Here is an 18,712-nt window from a genome sequence, read left to right on the forward strand (position 1 = left end):
AAAGGAATGAGGGGGGATCTCATAGAAACATTCCGAATATGTTATTTTCCATGGTAGGGGAATCTAGGACAAGAGCACGAATTCAGGATTGAAGGACGTGCATTTAGAACAGATATGGAGAAATTACTTCAGTCAAAGGGTGGTAAATCTATGGAATTTGTTGCCATGGGCGGTTGTGGAGGCCAAGTCATTGGGTGTATTTAAAGAAGAGATAGATAGGTTCTTAATTAGCCAGGGCATCAAAGCATATGGCGAGAAGGCAGGGGTGTGGGGATGACTGGAAGAATTGGATCAGCTTATGATTGAAAGGTGGAGCAGTCTCAATGGGCTGAATGGCCTACTTCTGCTCCTATATCTTATGGTCTTAAGTCCCTGGTGGGAGTTGAATACACACCCTTGAACAGTAGTAAGAATGTAGACTACAAATTACAACAGGAGATCAAAAATGCATGGCAAAAGGGCAATATTATAATATCATGGGGCATTTTAATATGCAGGTGGCTTGGGAAAATCGGGTTGGTGCTGGATTCCAGGAAGGGGAATTTCAAGAGCGCCTACGGGATGGTTTTTTTTGAAAAACTCGTGGTTGAGCCCATTAGAGGATCAGATATTCTGGATTGATTGTTGTGCAATTAACCAAAATTGATTAGAGAGCTTAAGGTAAAAGAACCCTTAGGGGAAAGTGATCATAATATGATCAAATTCACCCTGAAATTTGAGAAGGAGAAGCTAAAGTCAGATGTATCAGTATTACAGTGGAGTAAAGGGAATTACAGAGGTATGAGAGAAGAACTGATTGCCAGAATTGATTGGAAGAAACACTGGCAGGGATGACGGCAAAGCAGCAATGACTGGAATTTCTGGAAGCAGTTCGGGATGCACAGGATGTGTACATCCCAAAGAGGAAGTGGTATGTCAAAGGAAAGATGACACAACTATGGCTAGCAGGAGAAATCAAAGCCAGGTGTCAGGCCATATAATGGAGTAAAAATTAGTATGGAGTTAGATGATTTGGAAGCTTTTAAAAACCAATAGAAGGCAAATAAAAAGTCATTAAGTAAAGATGGAATACAAAAGTAAGCTGGCCAATAATAAAGAGGATATCAAAAGTTTCTTCAGATACATTAAGTATAAAAGAGAGGTGAGAGTGGATATGAGACAGCTGGAAAACAATGCTGGAGAGGTAGCAATGGGAGATAACAAAATGACAGGTGAATTGAATAGTATTTTGCATCAGTCTTCACTGCAGAAGACACTAGTGGTGTGGTGTAAGTTCCAGGTGTCAGGGGCCATGAAGTGTGTGAAGTTACTAGACAGAAGGTTCTTGGGAAACTGAAGGGTCTGAAGATAGACAAGTCACCTGGACCAGATGGTGTACACCCCAGAGTTCTGAAAGAGGAGGCTGAAGAAATTGTAAAGCCATTAGTAATGATCTTTTAAGAGTCACTAGATGCTGGAATGGTTCCAGAAGACTGGAAAATTGCAAATGTCACTCCACTCTTCAAGAAGGGAGAGAGGCAGAAGAAAGAAATGTATTGGCCGGTTAGTCTGACCTTAGCAGTTGGGAAGATGTTGGAGATGATTATCAAGGATGAAGTCTCAGGGTACTTGGAGGTACATGATAAAATAGGCCGTGATCAGTATGGTTTCCTCAAGGGAAAATCTTGTCTGACAAATCTATCAGAATTTTTTGAAGAAACAACAAGCAGGATAGACAAGGGAGGATCAGAAGATGTTGTGTACTTGGATTTTCAGAAGACGTTTGACAAAGTGCCTCACATGAGGCTGCTTAACAAACTATGAGCCCATGGTACTACAGGAAATTTTCTAGCACGGATAAAGCAGTGGCTGATTGACAGGAAGGAAAGAGTAGGAATCAAGAGAACCTTTTCTGGTTGGCTGCTGGTGACTAGTGTTGTTCCACAGGGGTCTGTGTTGGGATCGATTCTTGTAATTTGTCAATAATTTTGTATGATGGAATTGATGGCTTTGTTGCAAAGTTTGCAGATGATATGAAGGTATGTGGAGGTGCAGGTGGGTTTAAAGAAGTAGAGAGGATACATCAGGGCTTAGACAGATTAGGAGAATGGGCAAAGAAGTGGCAGATGGAATACAGTGTTGGGGAGTGTATGGCATGCACTTTGGTAGAAGAAAAGAAAAGGTTGACTATTTTCTAAATGGAGAGAAAATACGAAAAACTGAAGTGCAAAGGGGCTTGGGAGTCCTTGTGCCAGATTCTCTAAACGTTAATTTGCAGGTTGAATCTGTGCAAATGCAGTGTTAGCATTCGTTTCAAGAGGACTAGAATATAAAAGCAAGGATGTAATGTTGAGACTTTATTAAGCAATGGTGAAGCCTCATTTGGAGTATTGTGAGCAGTTTTGGGCCCCTTATCTTAAAAAAGATGTGTTGAAACTGGAGAGGGTTCAAAGTAAGTTCACAAAAAAGATTCCAGGATTGAAAGATTTATCATATGATGAGTATTTGTTGGCTTGGGGCCTGTATTCACTGGAATTCATAAGAATGAGGGGTGACTTCATTGAAAGCTATTGAATGGTGAAAGGCCTCAATAGAGAGGATGGTGGGAGAGTCTAAGACCAGAGGACACAGCCTCAGAGTAGAGGGGTGTCCTTTTGGAATGGAGATGAGGAGGAATTTCTTTAGCCAGAGGTTTGTGGATCTGTGGAATTCTTTGCCACAGGCAGCCATGGAGGCCAAGTATTTAGTATATTTAAGGCAGAGGTTGATAGGTACTTGATTGGTCAGGGCATGAAGGGATATGGGTAAAGGCAGGAGATTGAGGCTAAGAGGAAAATTGGATCAGCCACGATGAAATGGTGGAGCAAAATCAATGGGCCAAATGTCCTAACCCTACTCCTATATCTTATGGTCCTATGGTCTTATATCAGGAAATCGCCCTGGGAAGGCTATAGTCTCAAAGCTCTAGATAGAAACTGGACTTTGTTTTTAGTCAGTTTTTTTTTCATTTCTCAATTTTGCCTTTATAAAGCTGGTAAACTGTACAACAAAATTACAAGTCATCCATACAGATTACTTTGTTCTAACAGCGCATTGAGATAGTACAAGGGAAAACAATAACAGAATGCAAAATAAAGTGTTACAATTCCAGAGAAAGTGCAGTGCAGGCAGACAATGATCTACAAGGCCATAATGAGGTAGACTGTGAGGTTAAGAGTCCATCTTGGGGGACATGGAGACAGAAAACATCCTTGATCCTGGTGGTACATATGTTCAGGCTTTCTTCTGTGCTATGTTGTGGGGGTGGGGGGAGGGAGAAGAGAAAATGTCCAGAGTGAGAAGCATCTTTGATAATGCTGGCTGCTTTATCAATCACTGTTCCTTCTAACCTGCGCGGCCGCACAGTATCTGAAAAGCTTCCGTGCACGTGGCCTCTGTTGCCACGCAACGGGAATTTTCTTTTATTTCATGTGCTGCTCAGCTGGACGTTTCAGGCCATGTCAAAATATCCTGCTGAGATCAGAGCAACACTTACTCTGCACAGCTGTTAAAAAAAATAGAGGGAACGTTGATCAGGGTCAAACCGATTCCAAGCTAAGCAAGGCAGAATCTTGACAGATGCACTGGCAAACAATTACCCTGAGGGAAAATGATGGGGAAAGATAAATATGTCCAGGGCAACTATTTTGAGGGTAATTGAAGAAAGTGGGCAGCCTGGCGCTATGATTAATAGAGCTGCCGGTCTGGTGAAACACAATAGATTCAGATTCAATTCTGATCTCTGAGACTGTCTTTGTGGAATTTGCACACTCTCTTTGTGAGCACATGGGGTTCCTCCATGTGCTTCATGCCATAAGCATGGATTTTCCATAGGTTAACAGATCAATGTAATCACTGTGTAGAATACGGGAGTTTATTCAAAGTATTTAGATGTCACCACATACAACCCTGCAGGCATACTCAATAAAGCCAATAAGCGTAATGGATTCAACGAAAAACCACACAACAACCAGTGTGCAAAAGACAGCAAACTGTGCAAATGCAAAAAGAAAGGGAAAAAAGAAAGAAAGTAAGAAGCAATGACTATTGAGAACATGAGATGAAGAGTTCTTGAAAGTGAGTCCATAGGTTGTGGGAACAGTTGAGTGAAGTTATCCCCACTGGTCCAAGAGCCTGATGGTTGAGGGGTAATAACTGTTCCTGAATCTGGTGGCCTGAGGCTCCTGTACCTTCTTCCTGATGGCAGCAGCGAGAAGAGAGCCTGGCTTGGGCGGTGGGGGTCCCTGCTTTCCTGCGACAGCACTCCTTGTAGATGAGCGAAATGGAGGGAGGGCTTCACCTGTGATGGACTGGGCCGTGTCCACTACTTTTTGTAGGATTTTCCATTAAAGGGTATTGGTGTTTCCATACCAGGCTATGATTTGGCCAGTCAATATACTCTCCACCACCCATCTATAGAAGTTTGTCAAAGATTTACATGTTATAAAGAATATGGAGAATAGAAACTGGGATTAATATAGGATTGGTGTAAATGTTTGCTTGATGTTCGGACTCTGTCTCTATGCTATATTTCTGACTGTAAAATTGTCAAAGATAAAGATCTTAAACATTAGCTTTATTTGTCATGTGTACTGCAACATACAGTGAGATGAAACGTTTGTGTCAATGGCTAAAGATGTGTTGGGGGCAGCCTGAAAGAAAGAGTTGCCATACAGCCAGTGTGCCCACGACATACCTCAACTTACAAACCCTAAACTGAACGTTTTTGTCCAGAGCACCCAGAGGAAATCCAAGCAGTATCAGGGAGAACATACAAACTCCTTGCAGACAGCAGCCGAAGCGAACACGGATCTCTGGCACGTAATATGCTAACAGTTATGTTACCGTCCCACCCACAACCACATGCTTTTCTTTAATCGTCCACCAGGTGGAGCCGAATGGGGCGAGTCAGTGCTTCACGCTTCTTAATATTTTTAAACAGGAATTTCAAAACAAGTGTGCAAGTGCTTGTATTTCAAGCGTACACAATTGCAGCGTGCACTCCAAGAAGTACTTGGACTTGCTTCCTACAAACCGGTTTGAGGCTGATGACACAGATTTGGTGGTGAGAAGCTGTGTTTTCCTGCCCCAGCAGTCAGCCTGGCTGGAGTTGTCCAGCATTTTGAGGACAAGGGTGAGGTTAAGAGGCCTTGAGCATTATACTCTGAAGCCTCAAAGTCCAAGTAAATTGATTATCAAAAAATGCATATGTTACCTTATACTGCCTTGGGATTCATTTTCTTGCAAGCATTTACAGAAAAATAAGGAAATATAATAGAATTTACAAAAAAAATATATAGTCTGACAAAGTGCAAACAAAAACAAATTGTCCAAATTAAAAAATACTGAATACAGGATGCCTGACAGATTTGGTATATCACTAAAAAACTTTGATTAACTTCTACAGGATGCACAATGGAGATGATCCTGGTATGAAAACACCAATGCTTAGGAACAGAAAAGGGCAGCAGAAAGTGGTAGATATAGCACAGCCTATCACAGGCAAAGCCTTCTGCACCATCGAGCACATCGACAAAGAGCACTGTCACAGGGAAGCAGCATCTACTGTCAAGGACCCCCACCATCCAAACCATGATCTCTTCTCACTACTCCCTTCAGGCAGGAGGTACCGAAGCCATATTTCTCACACCAGCTGTTGCAGGAACAATAGTTAACCTACAATCGTCATTCTCCTGAACGAGCATGGATAGCTTCTCACCTCGACTCTGAACTGATTCCACAACCTACACACTCACTATCAAAGACTCTACACAGCATGTTCTCAGTTTTATATTTTATTTCCACAATTTGTCATGCAAACTTTCTGTTTGTCAGTCTTTGTTAATAAATTGTCTTTCACAAATGATATTGTATTTCTTTCTTTAAATCCCTGCAAGAAAATTAATTTCAAAGTAGTACTGCATAAGGTAACAAACATACTTTGATAATAAGATTTACTTTGAACTTTGAAAAGTGTCAAAGTCCTTTGTGCTATTAATAACTGTCTTGTAGGCAGGGCTGTTTAGAAGTTATTACATTTGAGAACACTATTTAAAGGGGATGATACAGTGTAAGCTGGAAACAGAGACTTTGGGGGAATGGGCTGACTGACTAGGTGAGGGAATGACATATGGTATTATATGAAGATGTGATGCAAGACTAGGCACACATACCTCATTTAATCTCATTTAATGAGATCAGGGTTACATTAACCCCACATTCCTGTTTACCCCTCCCCCCCCCCAGTAATCTTGCTCTCTCTTGGATATCTTATCTCTGCCTTAAAAATATTCCAAAGATGTTCTTCTTTGGGTAGAGCCTCAACAAAAGTTGTCCTCTCTTCTGGTCGAAAGCAGGAGGCTGTTTATATTTGAAGTGTTTATTCCTCAATTGATGAGAGTTATTATCACCAGCTTGTTAGCTCCCCTCAGGATAAGGTGGGCTTTGCTCTTCTACACTACAGCAGATGCAGGCCTGACCTGTCCGTTCTTTCTTCAAAAACAACTTGCCTGTTCTTGGTAATAGTCCAGAGAGGCTGCGTGTTAACATCCTTCAATAAAGAGTCTTCAATCAGGCTTGTTTGAAGAAATCTCTGCCCAGTTATCGTCAGCATATATCCTGTGGCACCAGGAGTCCCAGCATACTCGACTACTGCTTTATTACAATAAGGAATGCCTCTATCCTCAATATTTATTGCTTATATATTATTTTTCTCTTTTGTATTTGCACAGTTTGTCTTTACACGTTGTTTGTCCATCCCGTTGGGTGTGATCTTTCATTGACTTTATTACGTTACTTGTGATTTACAGTGAAAGCTCACGAGAAAACAAATGATCAGGGCGACATATGTGTTTGTAGTTTGATAACAATTTTAATTTGAACTTTGACTATGTAAAAATCCAAGCAAGCATAGGAAAATTAAACTACTAGAAAACAATGCAAGAAAAGTTAGAATTCTACACCCCCATCCACCAATACTGGGCACCACGGTAGAGTAGCAGTCATCGTGATCTATTAACAGTGCGGGGTGTCGGAGTTCAGAGATCACTCCCAGCTTTCTCTGCAAGGAGTTTGCACATTCCTTCCTGTGGGTGCTCCGGTTTCCTCCCACTGTCCAATTAGTAAATTAATTGATCATTATAAATTGTCCTGTGATTAGACTAGGGTTAAATAGGTGGGCTGCTGGGTGGTCTGGCTCATTGGACTGGAAGGGCCTGTTCCGCAATGTACCGCTAAATAAATAAATGGCATTGATAAGCAATTAACCAATAAAACAGCCAGAGTCAAATAACATAACACCTGCCACTGACTGACAAAGACATAGAAGCAACTGCGTCACAATTACTGGAAAATCCACTGAATTGTAAGCTTTGACCCACACCTCGCTCCTTCAGTCAATATCTTCTGGATAGATCATGAAACCACTTACTGTATTTCACTCCTATGTCTGCCATGACCTTGACTGTGATGCTGAATCTGCTGGAGCCTGTGATTGGCAGTCTGGAGATCGTTTGGGTGTTTCTGCCGTCTGCAGTCCCCAAGAGGATTCTGGCAGACAGACGTACCCCATGGGGAGAAGGCTGTGAGACGATGTTTGGCCAATTAAAGCTTCCATAATTGGCTAATTAAAGCAATAAGGAAGATTGAAACATCGAAATGAATGTGGAAGGAGAGCACCAGCTGCCTGCTTTTTTATCGCTAAGGATTGCTCTGCTACGGAGAGGGGAGACTTCCTTTTTATCAGTGGTGAGATCTCTCTGCTGCTGGAGAGAGGAGACTGTTTTTTGACTGTTGGTGGGATCGCTCTGCCACCGGAGAAGGAAAGGCCTGCCGCTGTGCCATAGGACGCTACCCATGTTTCCTGCATTTTGGATATGAACTTGGACTACATGCTCTGTTTCACTCTTATAGTTTTTTTTAAATATTCTGCTACTTGCCCAATCTTCCTGGTTTTTTTGTGTGTGCAGGGAAGAGGAAGATTTGTGGGTTGATGTGCCTGTTCCATTTTCATTTATTTTTTTGTGTGGGGAGGAGGGATTTGGGGGTTGATTATTGTACTGTCGTTCTTTTCATTTTAGGTTTCGAGGCTAACAGGAGAAGAAGAAATTCCGAGTTGTATACTTTGATAATTAATGAACGTTTGAACAAATACATATACATATTTATATAAAAATACAAGCAAGCGCAGGAAAGTTAAACTACCAGGAAAATCATTACTCCACACCCCAGTCCAACAATGCTGTAATCATTACTCCACAACCCAGTCCAATAATGCTGTAATCATTACTCCACACCCCAGTCCCAACAATGCTGTAATCATTACTCCACACCCCAGTCCCAACAATGCTGTAATCATTACTCCACACCCCAGTCCCAACAATGCTGTAATCATTACTCCACACCCAAGTCCCAACAATGCTGTAATCATTACTCCACACTCCAGTCCAACAATGCTGTAATCATTACTCTACATCCCAGTCAAACAATGCTGTAATCATTACTCTACATCCCAGTCAAACAATGCTGTAATCATTACTCCACACTCCAGTCCAACAATGCTGTAATCATTTCTCTACACCCCAGTCAAACAATGCTGTAATAGCCTCTATTTATTTTCCTTTTGCTTTCAGAGTGGATAACCTTGCACTTTCCCTCATTACGGTCATAGTGTCACCTCAGCCATCTGGATATCTTTACAGGTTATGTCTCCTTTGTACCATATGCGAATTTAGTTGCAGTTACATTTGTCCTTTTATCAGAGTCATTAGTGTCACTGAGACCCAAGCATTGATAGCTATAGTTCCACGTACAAAGGTCAAAGTTCAAACTAAATTTATTATCAAAGTACATATACGTCACTATATACTCCCTTGAAATACATTTCATTTTGGGCATTCACATTAGAACAAAGAAATACAATAGCATCAATGAAAACTACAAAGACTGACAAGCAACCAATATTCAGAAGACAAACTGTGCAAAAACAATTAAGTAAGTAAGTAAATAAATAAATAAATAAATAGATAGATAAAAAATAGATAAAACTGGGAGCATGAGTTGCAGCATTCTTGAAAGAAAGTTCGCAGGTTGTGCTCAGTGATCAGTTGGGTGCTGTGCTGTGTGAAGTTATCCATACTGGCTCAGGAGCCAGTTGAAAAATGAGCCATTTATCATAACTCTTGTTTTCTCTTTAGCCATCCAGTTCCCCTTCCATGCTTTGCATTTCGATGACCTTTTTAATGAGGTGTCTCAAGTTCAAGTTCATTTATCATTGAACCTCACCCATGTATACAGTTAAACAGAACAGCGTTCCTCCAGGCTCCAGGCTACGTACAGAACCAACAGTTGCACACAGCACAAAGAGAATATAATTATAATAACAGAAATATATACAGTCACAAAAAATAACATAGCCCAAGTCCCTGATTGTCACAGCCTGTAGCCTGATGGTGCATGGGATGTTGCCCCAGAGCCATGTTTCTGCAAGAACAATCCGCAGCAATTACTCACCAAATGCCTTCGGGGAAATACAAATGTTTGTTCCCTTTATCCATGCTTTTCATTGCAATCTCAAATAATTCTAGCAAACACATTCTCCTTTGTAAGTCTGTGTTGACAGCATGATTGTCTTGTGATTTTCTAAATATCCTTCTGCGGAAGCTGTGGGGAGGCAAGGGTTAACACAATGACAGATTGCAAATGGAGTGCAGACAGCCCGGCGATGAAGCACTCCCCTTTACAGAGCAGATTCCCAGAGCCATTCTCACTTACTGGAGACAAGAGAATTATTTAACCCAAGGATGTGAAACACAAACACCAACAATTACTTTACTAACTTCAAAGTATCATCGGTTGTCAGCTTGTGGTTTCTACTGACTTCAACACCTCTATTGTGAATGGTGATTGTTCTCCCAAGTAAGGAACTCAACCATACTGTTTTCTAAATGGTTAATATCATAACTGCTTGTCAAGTCTTTATAAAAATGGCATTTCTCTATTCAGATTCCAGACAGTGGGGTTACAGGGACCATGCTGTTCTCCCTGTGCGCAAGTAAAATAAAGTATGGTTGAAGAATGAGTGTGAGTTTTCAGTTAATCAGTACTGACACCGCCATTACCTCCCTCAAGAAAATGCTGAATCCTTTATAGTGTCAGAACTAACGACAGCCTCACTTGGAGTATTGTGCTGAAACTGGAGAGGGTTCAAAGGGGATTCATGAAGATGATTCCAGTATTGAGTGGCTTGTCACATGAAGAGCGCGTGTTGGCTCTGGGCCTGTATTCACTAGAATTCAGAAGAATGAGGTATGACCTCGCTGAAGTGTGCCAAGTGGTGAAAGGCCTTGATAGGGTGGATGTGAAGAGGATGCTTTCTATGGTGGGAGAGTCTAAGATCAGAGGCCACTGCCTCAGAATAGAAGGGCATCATTTTGCAACAGAGATGAGGAGGAATTTCTTTAGCCAGAGAGTGGGTGAATCTGTGGAGTTTGTTACTACAGGCAGCTGTGGAGGCCAAATCACTGGTTCCCTGTAAGGCAGAGGTTGATAGATTCTTGATTGGTCAGGGCATGAAGGGATATGGGGAGAAGGCAGGAGACTGGGACTAAGAGGAAAATTGGATCAGCCAAGATGAAATGGCAGAGTAGACTCGACAGGCCAAATGGCCTAATTCTGCTCCTATATCGTATGGTCTTATGCATGAAAGTAATCAACACCCATTGTGACCACAGCAATAAACAGTCATTCTGGGTGTGTTGGTGGGATGATCCATACATTCTCATTCTCTCTCTCTCTCTCCCTCCCCCTCCCTCTTTCTCTCTCTCTCTCCCCCCTCCATCCCACCCTCTCTCTCCCCTCCCTCCCTCTTTCTCTCTCTCCCCCTCCCTCCCACCCTCTCTCTTTCTCTCCCTCCCTCTCTCTTTCTCTCCCTCCCTCCCTCTTTCTCTCTCCCCTCCCTCCCTCTTTCTCTCTCTCCCCCTCCCACCCTCTCTCTTTCTCTCCCTCCCTCTCTCTTTCTCTCTCTCCCTCTTTCTCTCTCTCCCTCCCTCCCTCCATATCTCTCTATCTCCCCCTCCCTCCCTCCCTCCCTCTTTCTCTCTCGCCCCTCCCACCCTCTCTCTTTTTCTCCCTCCCTCCCTCTTTCTCTCTCTCTCGCTCTCTCTCTCCCCCTCCCTCTTTCTCTCTCTCTCCCCCCTCCCTCTCACCCTCCCTCTTTCACTCTCTCCCTCCCTCCCTCCATATCTCTCTATCTCCCCCTCCCTCCCTCCCTCTTTCTCTCTCTCTCCCCCCTCCATCCCACCCTCTCTCTCCCCTCCCTCCCTCTTTCTCTCTCTCCCCCTCCCTCCCACCCTCTCTCTTTCTCTCCCTCCCTCTCTCTTTCTCTCCCTCCCTCCCTCTTTCTCTCTCCCCTCCCTCCCTCTTTCTCTCTCTCCCCCTCCCACCCTCTCTCTTTCTCTCCCTCCCTCTCTCTTTCTCTCTCTCCCTCTTTCTCTCTCTCCCTCCCTCCCTCCATATCTCTCTATCTCCCCCTCCCTCCCTCCCTCCCTCTTTCTCTCTCGCCCCTCCCACCCTCTCTCTTTTTCTCCCTCCCTCCCTCTTTCTCTCTCTCTCGCTCTCTCTCTCCCCCTCCCTCTTTCTCTCTCTCTCCCCCCTCCCTCTCACCCTCCCTCTTTCACTCTCTCCCTCCCTCCCTCCATATCTCTCTATCTCCCCCTCCCTCCCTCCCTCCCTCTTTCTCTCTCGCCCCTCCCACCCTCTCTCTTTTTCTCCCTCTTTCTCTCTCTCTCGCTCTCTCTCTCCCCCTCCCTCCCTCTTTCTCTCTCTCCCCCCTCCCTCACCCTCTCTTTCTCTCCCTCCCTCCCTCTTTCTCTCTCTCCCTCTCTTCCTCCATGTCTCTCTCTCTCCCCCCCATCCCACCCTCTCTCTTTCTCTCCCTCCCTCTTTCTCTCTCTCCCCCTCCCTCTCACTCTCTTTCTCTCCCCTCCCTCTCACCCTCTTTCTCTCCCTCTCACCCTCCCTCTTTCTCTCTCTCTCGCTCTCTCTCTCCCCCTCCCTCCCTCTTTCTCTCTCTCCCCCCTCCCTCACCCTCTCTCTTTCTCTCCCTCCCTCCCTCCCTCTTTCTCTCTCTCCCTCCCTTCCTCCATGTCTCTCTCTCCCCCTCCATCCCACCCTCTCTCTTTCTCTCTCTCTCTCCCCCTCCCTCCCTCCCTCCCTCTTTCTCTCTCTCCCCCTCCCTCTCACTCTCTTTCTCTCCCTCCTCTTTCTCTCTCTCCCCCCTCCCTCTCACTCTCTTTCTCTCTCTCCCCCCTCCCTCCCTCCCTCCCTCCCTCCCTCTTTCTCTCACTCTCCCCCTCCCTCTCACCCTCTCTTTCTCTCCCTCCCTCCCTCTTTCTCTCTCTCCCTCCCTCCCTCCATGTCTCTCTCTCCCTCTCTCCCCACCCCCTCTCCACTTTATGAAAAGCTGTATTGTGCTGGCAATTTTCAATCCCCTGGGGCCTCTCCAGAATCTGGGAAGTTTTGATATATCTTCAAAGTAAATTTATTATCAAAGTACATATACATCACTGTATACAACCCTGTGATTCATTTTCTGGTGGGCATTCACAGTGGATGCAAAGAAATACAATAGACCACATCCAACAGGATGAACAAATATCCCATTTGTAGAAGACAAAAAAAACATGCAAATGCAAAAAGAGAAAAAGCAAAATAATAATAATAACAACAAATAAATAAATAGCCAATGAATATCAAGAACATGCGATGAAGAATCCTTGAAAGTAAGTCCATATGTTGTGGGAACATTTCAATGATGGGGTAAGTGAAGTTGAGTGAAGTTACCCCTCTGGTTCAGGAGGCTGATGGTTGAAGGATAATAATTGTTCCTGAAACTGGTGGTGTGAGTCCTGAGGCTCCTGTACCTCCTTCCTGATGGCAGCAGTGAGAAGAGATTGTGACTTTAAGCTAATTTGGAGGGGACAGGACTCCAAAAAAGTCAGGTTTCATCAATCAAGAAGACATGTCAGAGCAGTGGTACAGGACAGTGGCAGTGTACAGGATATTAGCAGTGGTACAGCACAGTGTACAGGATATTAGCAGTGGTACAGGACAGTGTACAGGATATTAGCAGTGGTACAGGACAGTGTACAGGATATTAGCTGTGGTACAGGACAGTGACAGTGTACAGGATATTAGCAGTGGTGCAGGACAGCGTACAGGATATTAGCTGTGGTACAGGACAGTGACAGTGTACAGGATATTAGCAGTGGTGCAGGACAGCGTACAGGATATTAGCTGTGGTACAGGACAGTGACAGTGTACAGGATATTAGCTGTGGTACAGGACAGTGACAGTGTACAGGATATTAGCAGTGGTGCAGGACAGTGTACAGGATATTAGCTGTGGTACAGGACAGTGACAGTGTACAGGATATTAGCTGTGGTACAGGACAGTGACAGTGTACAGGATATTAGCAGTGGTACAGGACAGTGTACAGGATATTAGCTGTGGTACAGGACAGTGACAGTGTACAGGATATTAGCTGTGGTACAGGACAGTGACAGTGTACAGGATATTAGCAGTGGTGCAGGACAGTGACAGTGTACAGGATATTAGCAGTGGTACAGGACAGTGTACAGGATATTAGCTGTGGTACAGGACAGTGACAGTGTACAGGATATTAGCTGTGGTACAGGACAGTGACAGTGTACAGGATATTAGCAGTGGTGCAGGACAGTGACAGTGTACAGGATATTAGCCGTGGTGCAGGACAGTGTACAAGATATTAACTGTGGTACAGGACAGTGACAGTGTACAGGATATTAGCAGTGGTGCAGGACAGTGTACAGGATATTAGCTGTGGTACAGGACAGTGACAGTGTACAGGATATTAGCTGTGGTGCAGGACAGTGAGGGGTCGGGGTGGAAGAGTTGATGGGCCATGTTAAAGATAAATATTAGCTTTATTTGTCACATGTACATACATGAAAACATTCAGGGAAATGCGTCAGTGACCAACACAGTCCAAGCATGCATTGCAGGCTGCCAGCGTAGCACGCCCACAACTCAGTAACCCTAATCCAAGCGTCTTTAGAACATGGGAGTTCTGGAGGGAACACATGCGGTCATGGGGTGAAGGTACAAACCCTCACAGACTATGTCAGGAATGCATCCCCACTCACCGGCTCTGTAAACCATTACACCAGCAGCTGCAGCACTGAGGACAAACCATACCAGGCATGGTCATTTGTGCAATGTGCCAGAGATTGTTCTGGAAACGTCTCGGAAATGAGCAGCTTTAGATTTGCTCATGAGTAAAGAGGAAGAGACCTTGTGGTTGAAGAACCCCTAGGCGTTGGTGGCCACAATATGGTAAAATTCTGAATGTAGCCTGGGAGTTGAACGTCAGAACACCAAAACCACAGACTTTGAATCAGAGTAACGATAGTGATAGGAAGCATGCAGTTGTCTCAGGTGGACTGGGGGAATGAGTTTACCAACTGCTCGGCAAATGAACAGAGAGTCAAACAGCTGTTCCTGTTTGTTTTCCCTCTGCATCATATTTTGTCTTACCCATTTATTATGGTAGTTAGTCACATGGGTGGGGGCATGGTAGAAATGAAGAGCTTTAGTTTTAGTAATTTTGTCTTTGGAAGTTCAGCTAGAGTCTAGAGCTATAACCATATAACAATCACAGCATGGAAACAGGCCATCTCGGCCCTCCTAGTCCATGCCGAACTCTTAATCTCACCTAGTCCCACCTACCCGCACTCAGCCCATAACCCTCCACTCCTTTCCTGTCCATATACCTATCCAATTTTACCTTAAATGACACAACTGAACTGGCCTCTACTACTTCTACAGGAAGCTTATTCCACACAGCTATCATTCTCTGAGTGAAGAAATCCCCCCTCGTGTTTCCCTTAAACTTTTGCCCCCTAACTCTCAAATCATGTCCTCTCGTTTGAATCTCCCTTACTCTCAATGGAAACAGCCTGTTCACGTCAACTCTATCTATCCCTCTCAAAATTTTAAATACCTCGATCAAATCCCCCCTCAACCTTCTACGCTCCAATGAATAGAGACCTAACTTGTTCAACCTTTCTCTGTAACTTAAGTGCTGAAACCCAGGTAACATCCTAGTAAATCGATGATTTAGGTGATATCTTTTTTGTTGACTGCTTAAAGCCACTTAATAACATATAAAATTGCTTAGTTAGCTTAATTACATTGAAGAAAACATGTTCAATACTCTGAGATTGTTATATATTTATATATTTTGTTATATCGCTAATTTTAGTGTCAATAGTCTTTATCACTTTAAGATTGTTAGTTTTGCTAGTTTCAAATATATTCTTCGACTTCAGAGCCTTGTTATTGGATTTGAATGGACGAAGTGTAATACAGGATTAACCCCCACCCCCCACCCCCCCTGTGCTTTGACTCTGTGGGGATGGTTTGTTCGAGTAGGGACTATCGTTCCATACCAATCAGCAGGGAATTACCCCAATTAGACGGATTGATTACCCTGGTTTGCATATTGATTGACGGCAACAACATAGACAGCCACAACACAACATCCATGGCCAACCCCAACCAACGGAGGCCCCAAACGAGAATGAGTAATTCCATGAGAAATGGGCACAATCTGTAGTTAACAAAAGGTGGTCAAGATAATGTCCAGTTGAAAATTTAATGTTACCTTTAACCACTTTTGTTAACTACATCACTGAGATTGAAAGAGTGCAGGGAAGATTTATAAGGATGTTGCCTGGGCCAAAAAACCCGACTTATAGGGAAGGATTGAATGTGTTGGGTCCTTATTCCCTGGAGTATAGGAGAATCAGAGGAGATTTCATAGATGTATACAGAATTATCAAAGTTCAAAGTAAATTTATTATCAAAGTATATATATGTCACCAAATACAACCCGGAGATTCATTTTCTTGCAGGAAGCCACAAAACAAAGAAACACAATGGAATTCACCAAAAACCATTCAGCATAAAGACAGTTAAATATCTAAAGTTCAAAGGAGATTATATTTTCAAAGTATATGGATGTCACCCTATACAACCCGGGCAGGCATACTCAGCAAATCTATAGAATAGGAACTATAGCAGGATCAATGAAGATTCAACCAGAGTGCAGAAGACAACAAACTGTGCAAATGAAAATGTAAATAAATAGCAATAAATAACAAGAACATGAGGCAATAAGATAAATATTCCTAAAAGTGAGATCATTGATTGCAGAAACATTTCAATGATGAGGCAAGTGAGTACAGCTATCCTCTTTTGTTCAGGAGCCTGATGGTTGAGGCTTAGTAACTGTTCTTGAACCTGCTGGTGTGAGTCCTGAGGCTTCTGTACTTTCTACCTGTTGGCAGCAGCGAGAAGAGAGCACGGCTTGGGTGGTGAGGGGTCTCTGATGACAGATGCTGCTTTTCTATGACAGTGTTTCATGAAGGACATTCATAGTGTAAATGGAAGCAGTCTTTCCACTGAGGTTGATGCAGACTAAAACTAGAGGTCATGGGTTACGGTGCAAAGGTGAAATACTAAGGGGAATATGAGGGCGAGCTTATTCAATCGGAGTGTGATACAAGCTGGCAGTATAAGTGATGGATGTAGGATCAACTGCAACACTTAAGAGAAGTTTGTTTAAGTACATGGATGAGAACTATGGTCAGGTGCAGGTCGATGGAAGTATGCGGAATAACAGTTCAGCATGGACTAGATGGGCTGAAGGGCCTGCATCTCTGCTCTAGTGCTCTATGACTCTATGGCCAATTGTTTGCTCCATTTTGAGCAGATGGCTTCTCACAGATGAAGTTCCAGCTTCAGTAGTCTGCAGCAGCCAACGTTACCAACCAACTCACTCAACTAAGAGGGCTGATAATCAATTTGTTTTAATTTATTTTTATTTTGTTTCTTTACAGTTACAACACGGTAATAGATCATTCTGGCCCAATGAACCCATGCCACCCAGTTACACTCACATGACCAATTAACCTATGAACTCATAAGCTGACTGTTTCGCTGTCGTTCCACCCTTAATGTTTTACATGTGCTCTTCCTCAAAGATCACCTGTGGAATACATCCATGCAATCTGATGTAGGCAGAATCCCACCATTATAAAGTAAGAAGCTATGTACAAGAAAAAGAGAAAACATTTCAATGACCATCCAGAAACTCAAGAGCTTCTGCAGATACTGGAAATCCAAAGCAATAGACAAAAGGCTGGAGGTGAATAAAGTGTCTCAGCCCAAAAATAGGAAGGATGTGGAAGCATTGGAAAGGGTACAGAGGAGATTTACCAGGATGCTGCCTGGTTTAAAGAGTATGCATTATGATCAGAGATTAAGGAAGCTAGCATTTTACTCTTTGGACAGAAGGAGGATGAGAGGAGACATGATCGAGGTGTACAAGATATTAAGAGGAATAGACAGAGTGGACAACCAGCGCCTCTTCCCCAGGGCACCACTGCTCAATACAAGAGGACATGGCTTTAAGGTAAGGGATGGGAAGTTCAAAGGGGATATTAGAGGAAGGTTAGAACATAGAATACTACAGCACAGTACAGGCCCTTCGGCCCACAATGTTGTGCCGACCCTCAAACCCTGCCTCCCATATATCCCCCCCACCTTAGATTCCTCCATATACCTGTCCAGTAGTCTCTTAAATTTCATGAGTGTATCTGCCTCCACCACTGACTCAGGCAGTGTATTCCACACACCAACCACTCTCTGAGTGAAAAACCTTCCTCTAATATCCCCCTTGAACTTCCCTCCCCTTACTTTAAAGCCATGTCCTCTTGTACACTCTGAGTTTTTCACTCAGATTGGCTGGTGCATGGAATGCACTGTGCTGTCCAGTACTATGCTGTACTATTCTATGTTCTCTATGTTCTAATACGTCAACCTTTCCATATATGTCGCCTGACCTGCTGAGTTCCTCCAAGATTTTGCGTGTGTGTTGCTCTAGATTCCCAGCTTCTGTGGAATCTCAGAATCAGGATCAGGTTTATTATCACTGGCATATGTCGTGAAATTTGTTAGCAGCAACAGTTCAATGCAATACATCAATGCAGAGAGAGAAAACAATAACAATAAATAAGTAAATCAATTACAGTATACTGTAGATTAAAAATTGTGCAAAAAGCAGAAATAATATATATTTAAAAAGTGAGTTAGTGTCGGATGGCAGAGGGGAAGAAGCTGTTCCTGAATTGCTGAGTGTGTGCCTTCAGGCTTCTGTACCTCCTACCTGGTGGTAACAGTGAGAAAAGGGCATACCCTGGGTGCTGTAGGTCCGTAATAATGGACACTGCCTTTCTGAGACACCACTCCCTGATGATGTCCTGGGTACTTTGTAGGCTACTACCCAAGATGGAACTGACTAAATTTACAACCCTCTGCAGCCTCTTTCGGTCCCATACAGTAGCACCCCCCCCCCCCCCACCCCCATACCAGACAGTGATGCAGCCTGTCAGAATGCTCTCCACGGTACATCTATAGAAGTTTTGGAGTGTATTTATTGACATACCAAATCTCTTCAAACTCCTAATGAAGTATAGTCACTATCTTGCCTTCTTTTCAGAATCAGAATCAGGTTTATTATCACCAGCATGTAGTAATAATAACAACTTATTTATTGCATGTTTTCCATACAGACGATGTAGTTCGAAGTGCTTTA

The 18,712-nt window shown here is 43.4% G+C and overlaps 1 protein-coding gene across 2 annotated transcripts in view; it reads left to right on the plus strand.

Moving 5' to 3' along the window:
* Window positions 1-5,854, plus strand: part of fzr1a (fizzy/cell division cycle 20 related 1a) — a 56,684-nt gene extending 50,830 nt beyond the window's left edge. The window contains exons 13-14 of one of the 2 annotated variants that reach the window (XR_009516018.1): window positions 5,426-5,520; window positions 5,570-5,854. Coding sequence is in view for 1 of the 2 variants with exons in the window: in XM_059991020.1 (XP_059847003.1) it covers window positions 5,426-5,443 (18 nt within the window). In the remaining variant the exon portion in view is untranslated. Of the gene's footprint in view, window positions 1-5,425 lie in introns of both variants that reach the window. The other variant, XM_059991020.1, reaches the window with a different exon arrangement.
* The last annotated feature ends 12,858 nt before the right edge of the window (window positions 5,855-18,712 follow it).

The sequence above is a fragment of the Hypanus sabinus genome, chromosome 16 (assembly GCF_030144855.1).
Source record: "Hypanus sabinus isolate sHypSab1 chromosome 16, sHypSab1.hap1, whole genome shotgun sequence".
NCBI lineage: Eukaryota > Metazoa > Chordata > Chondrichthyes > Myliobatiformes > Dasyatidae > Hypanus > Hypanus sabinus.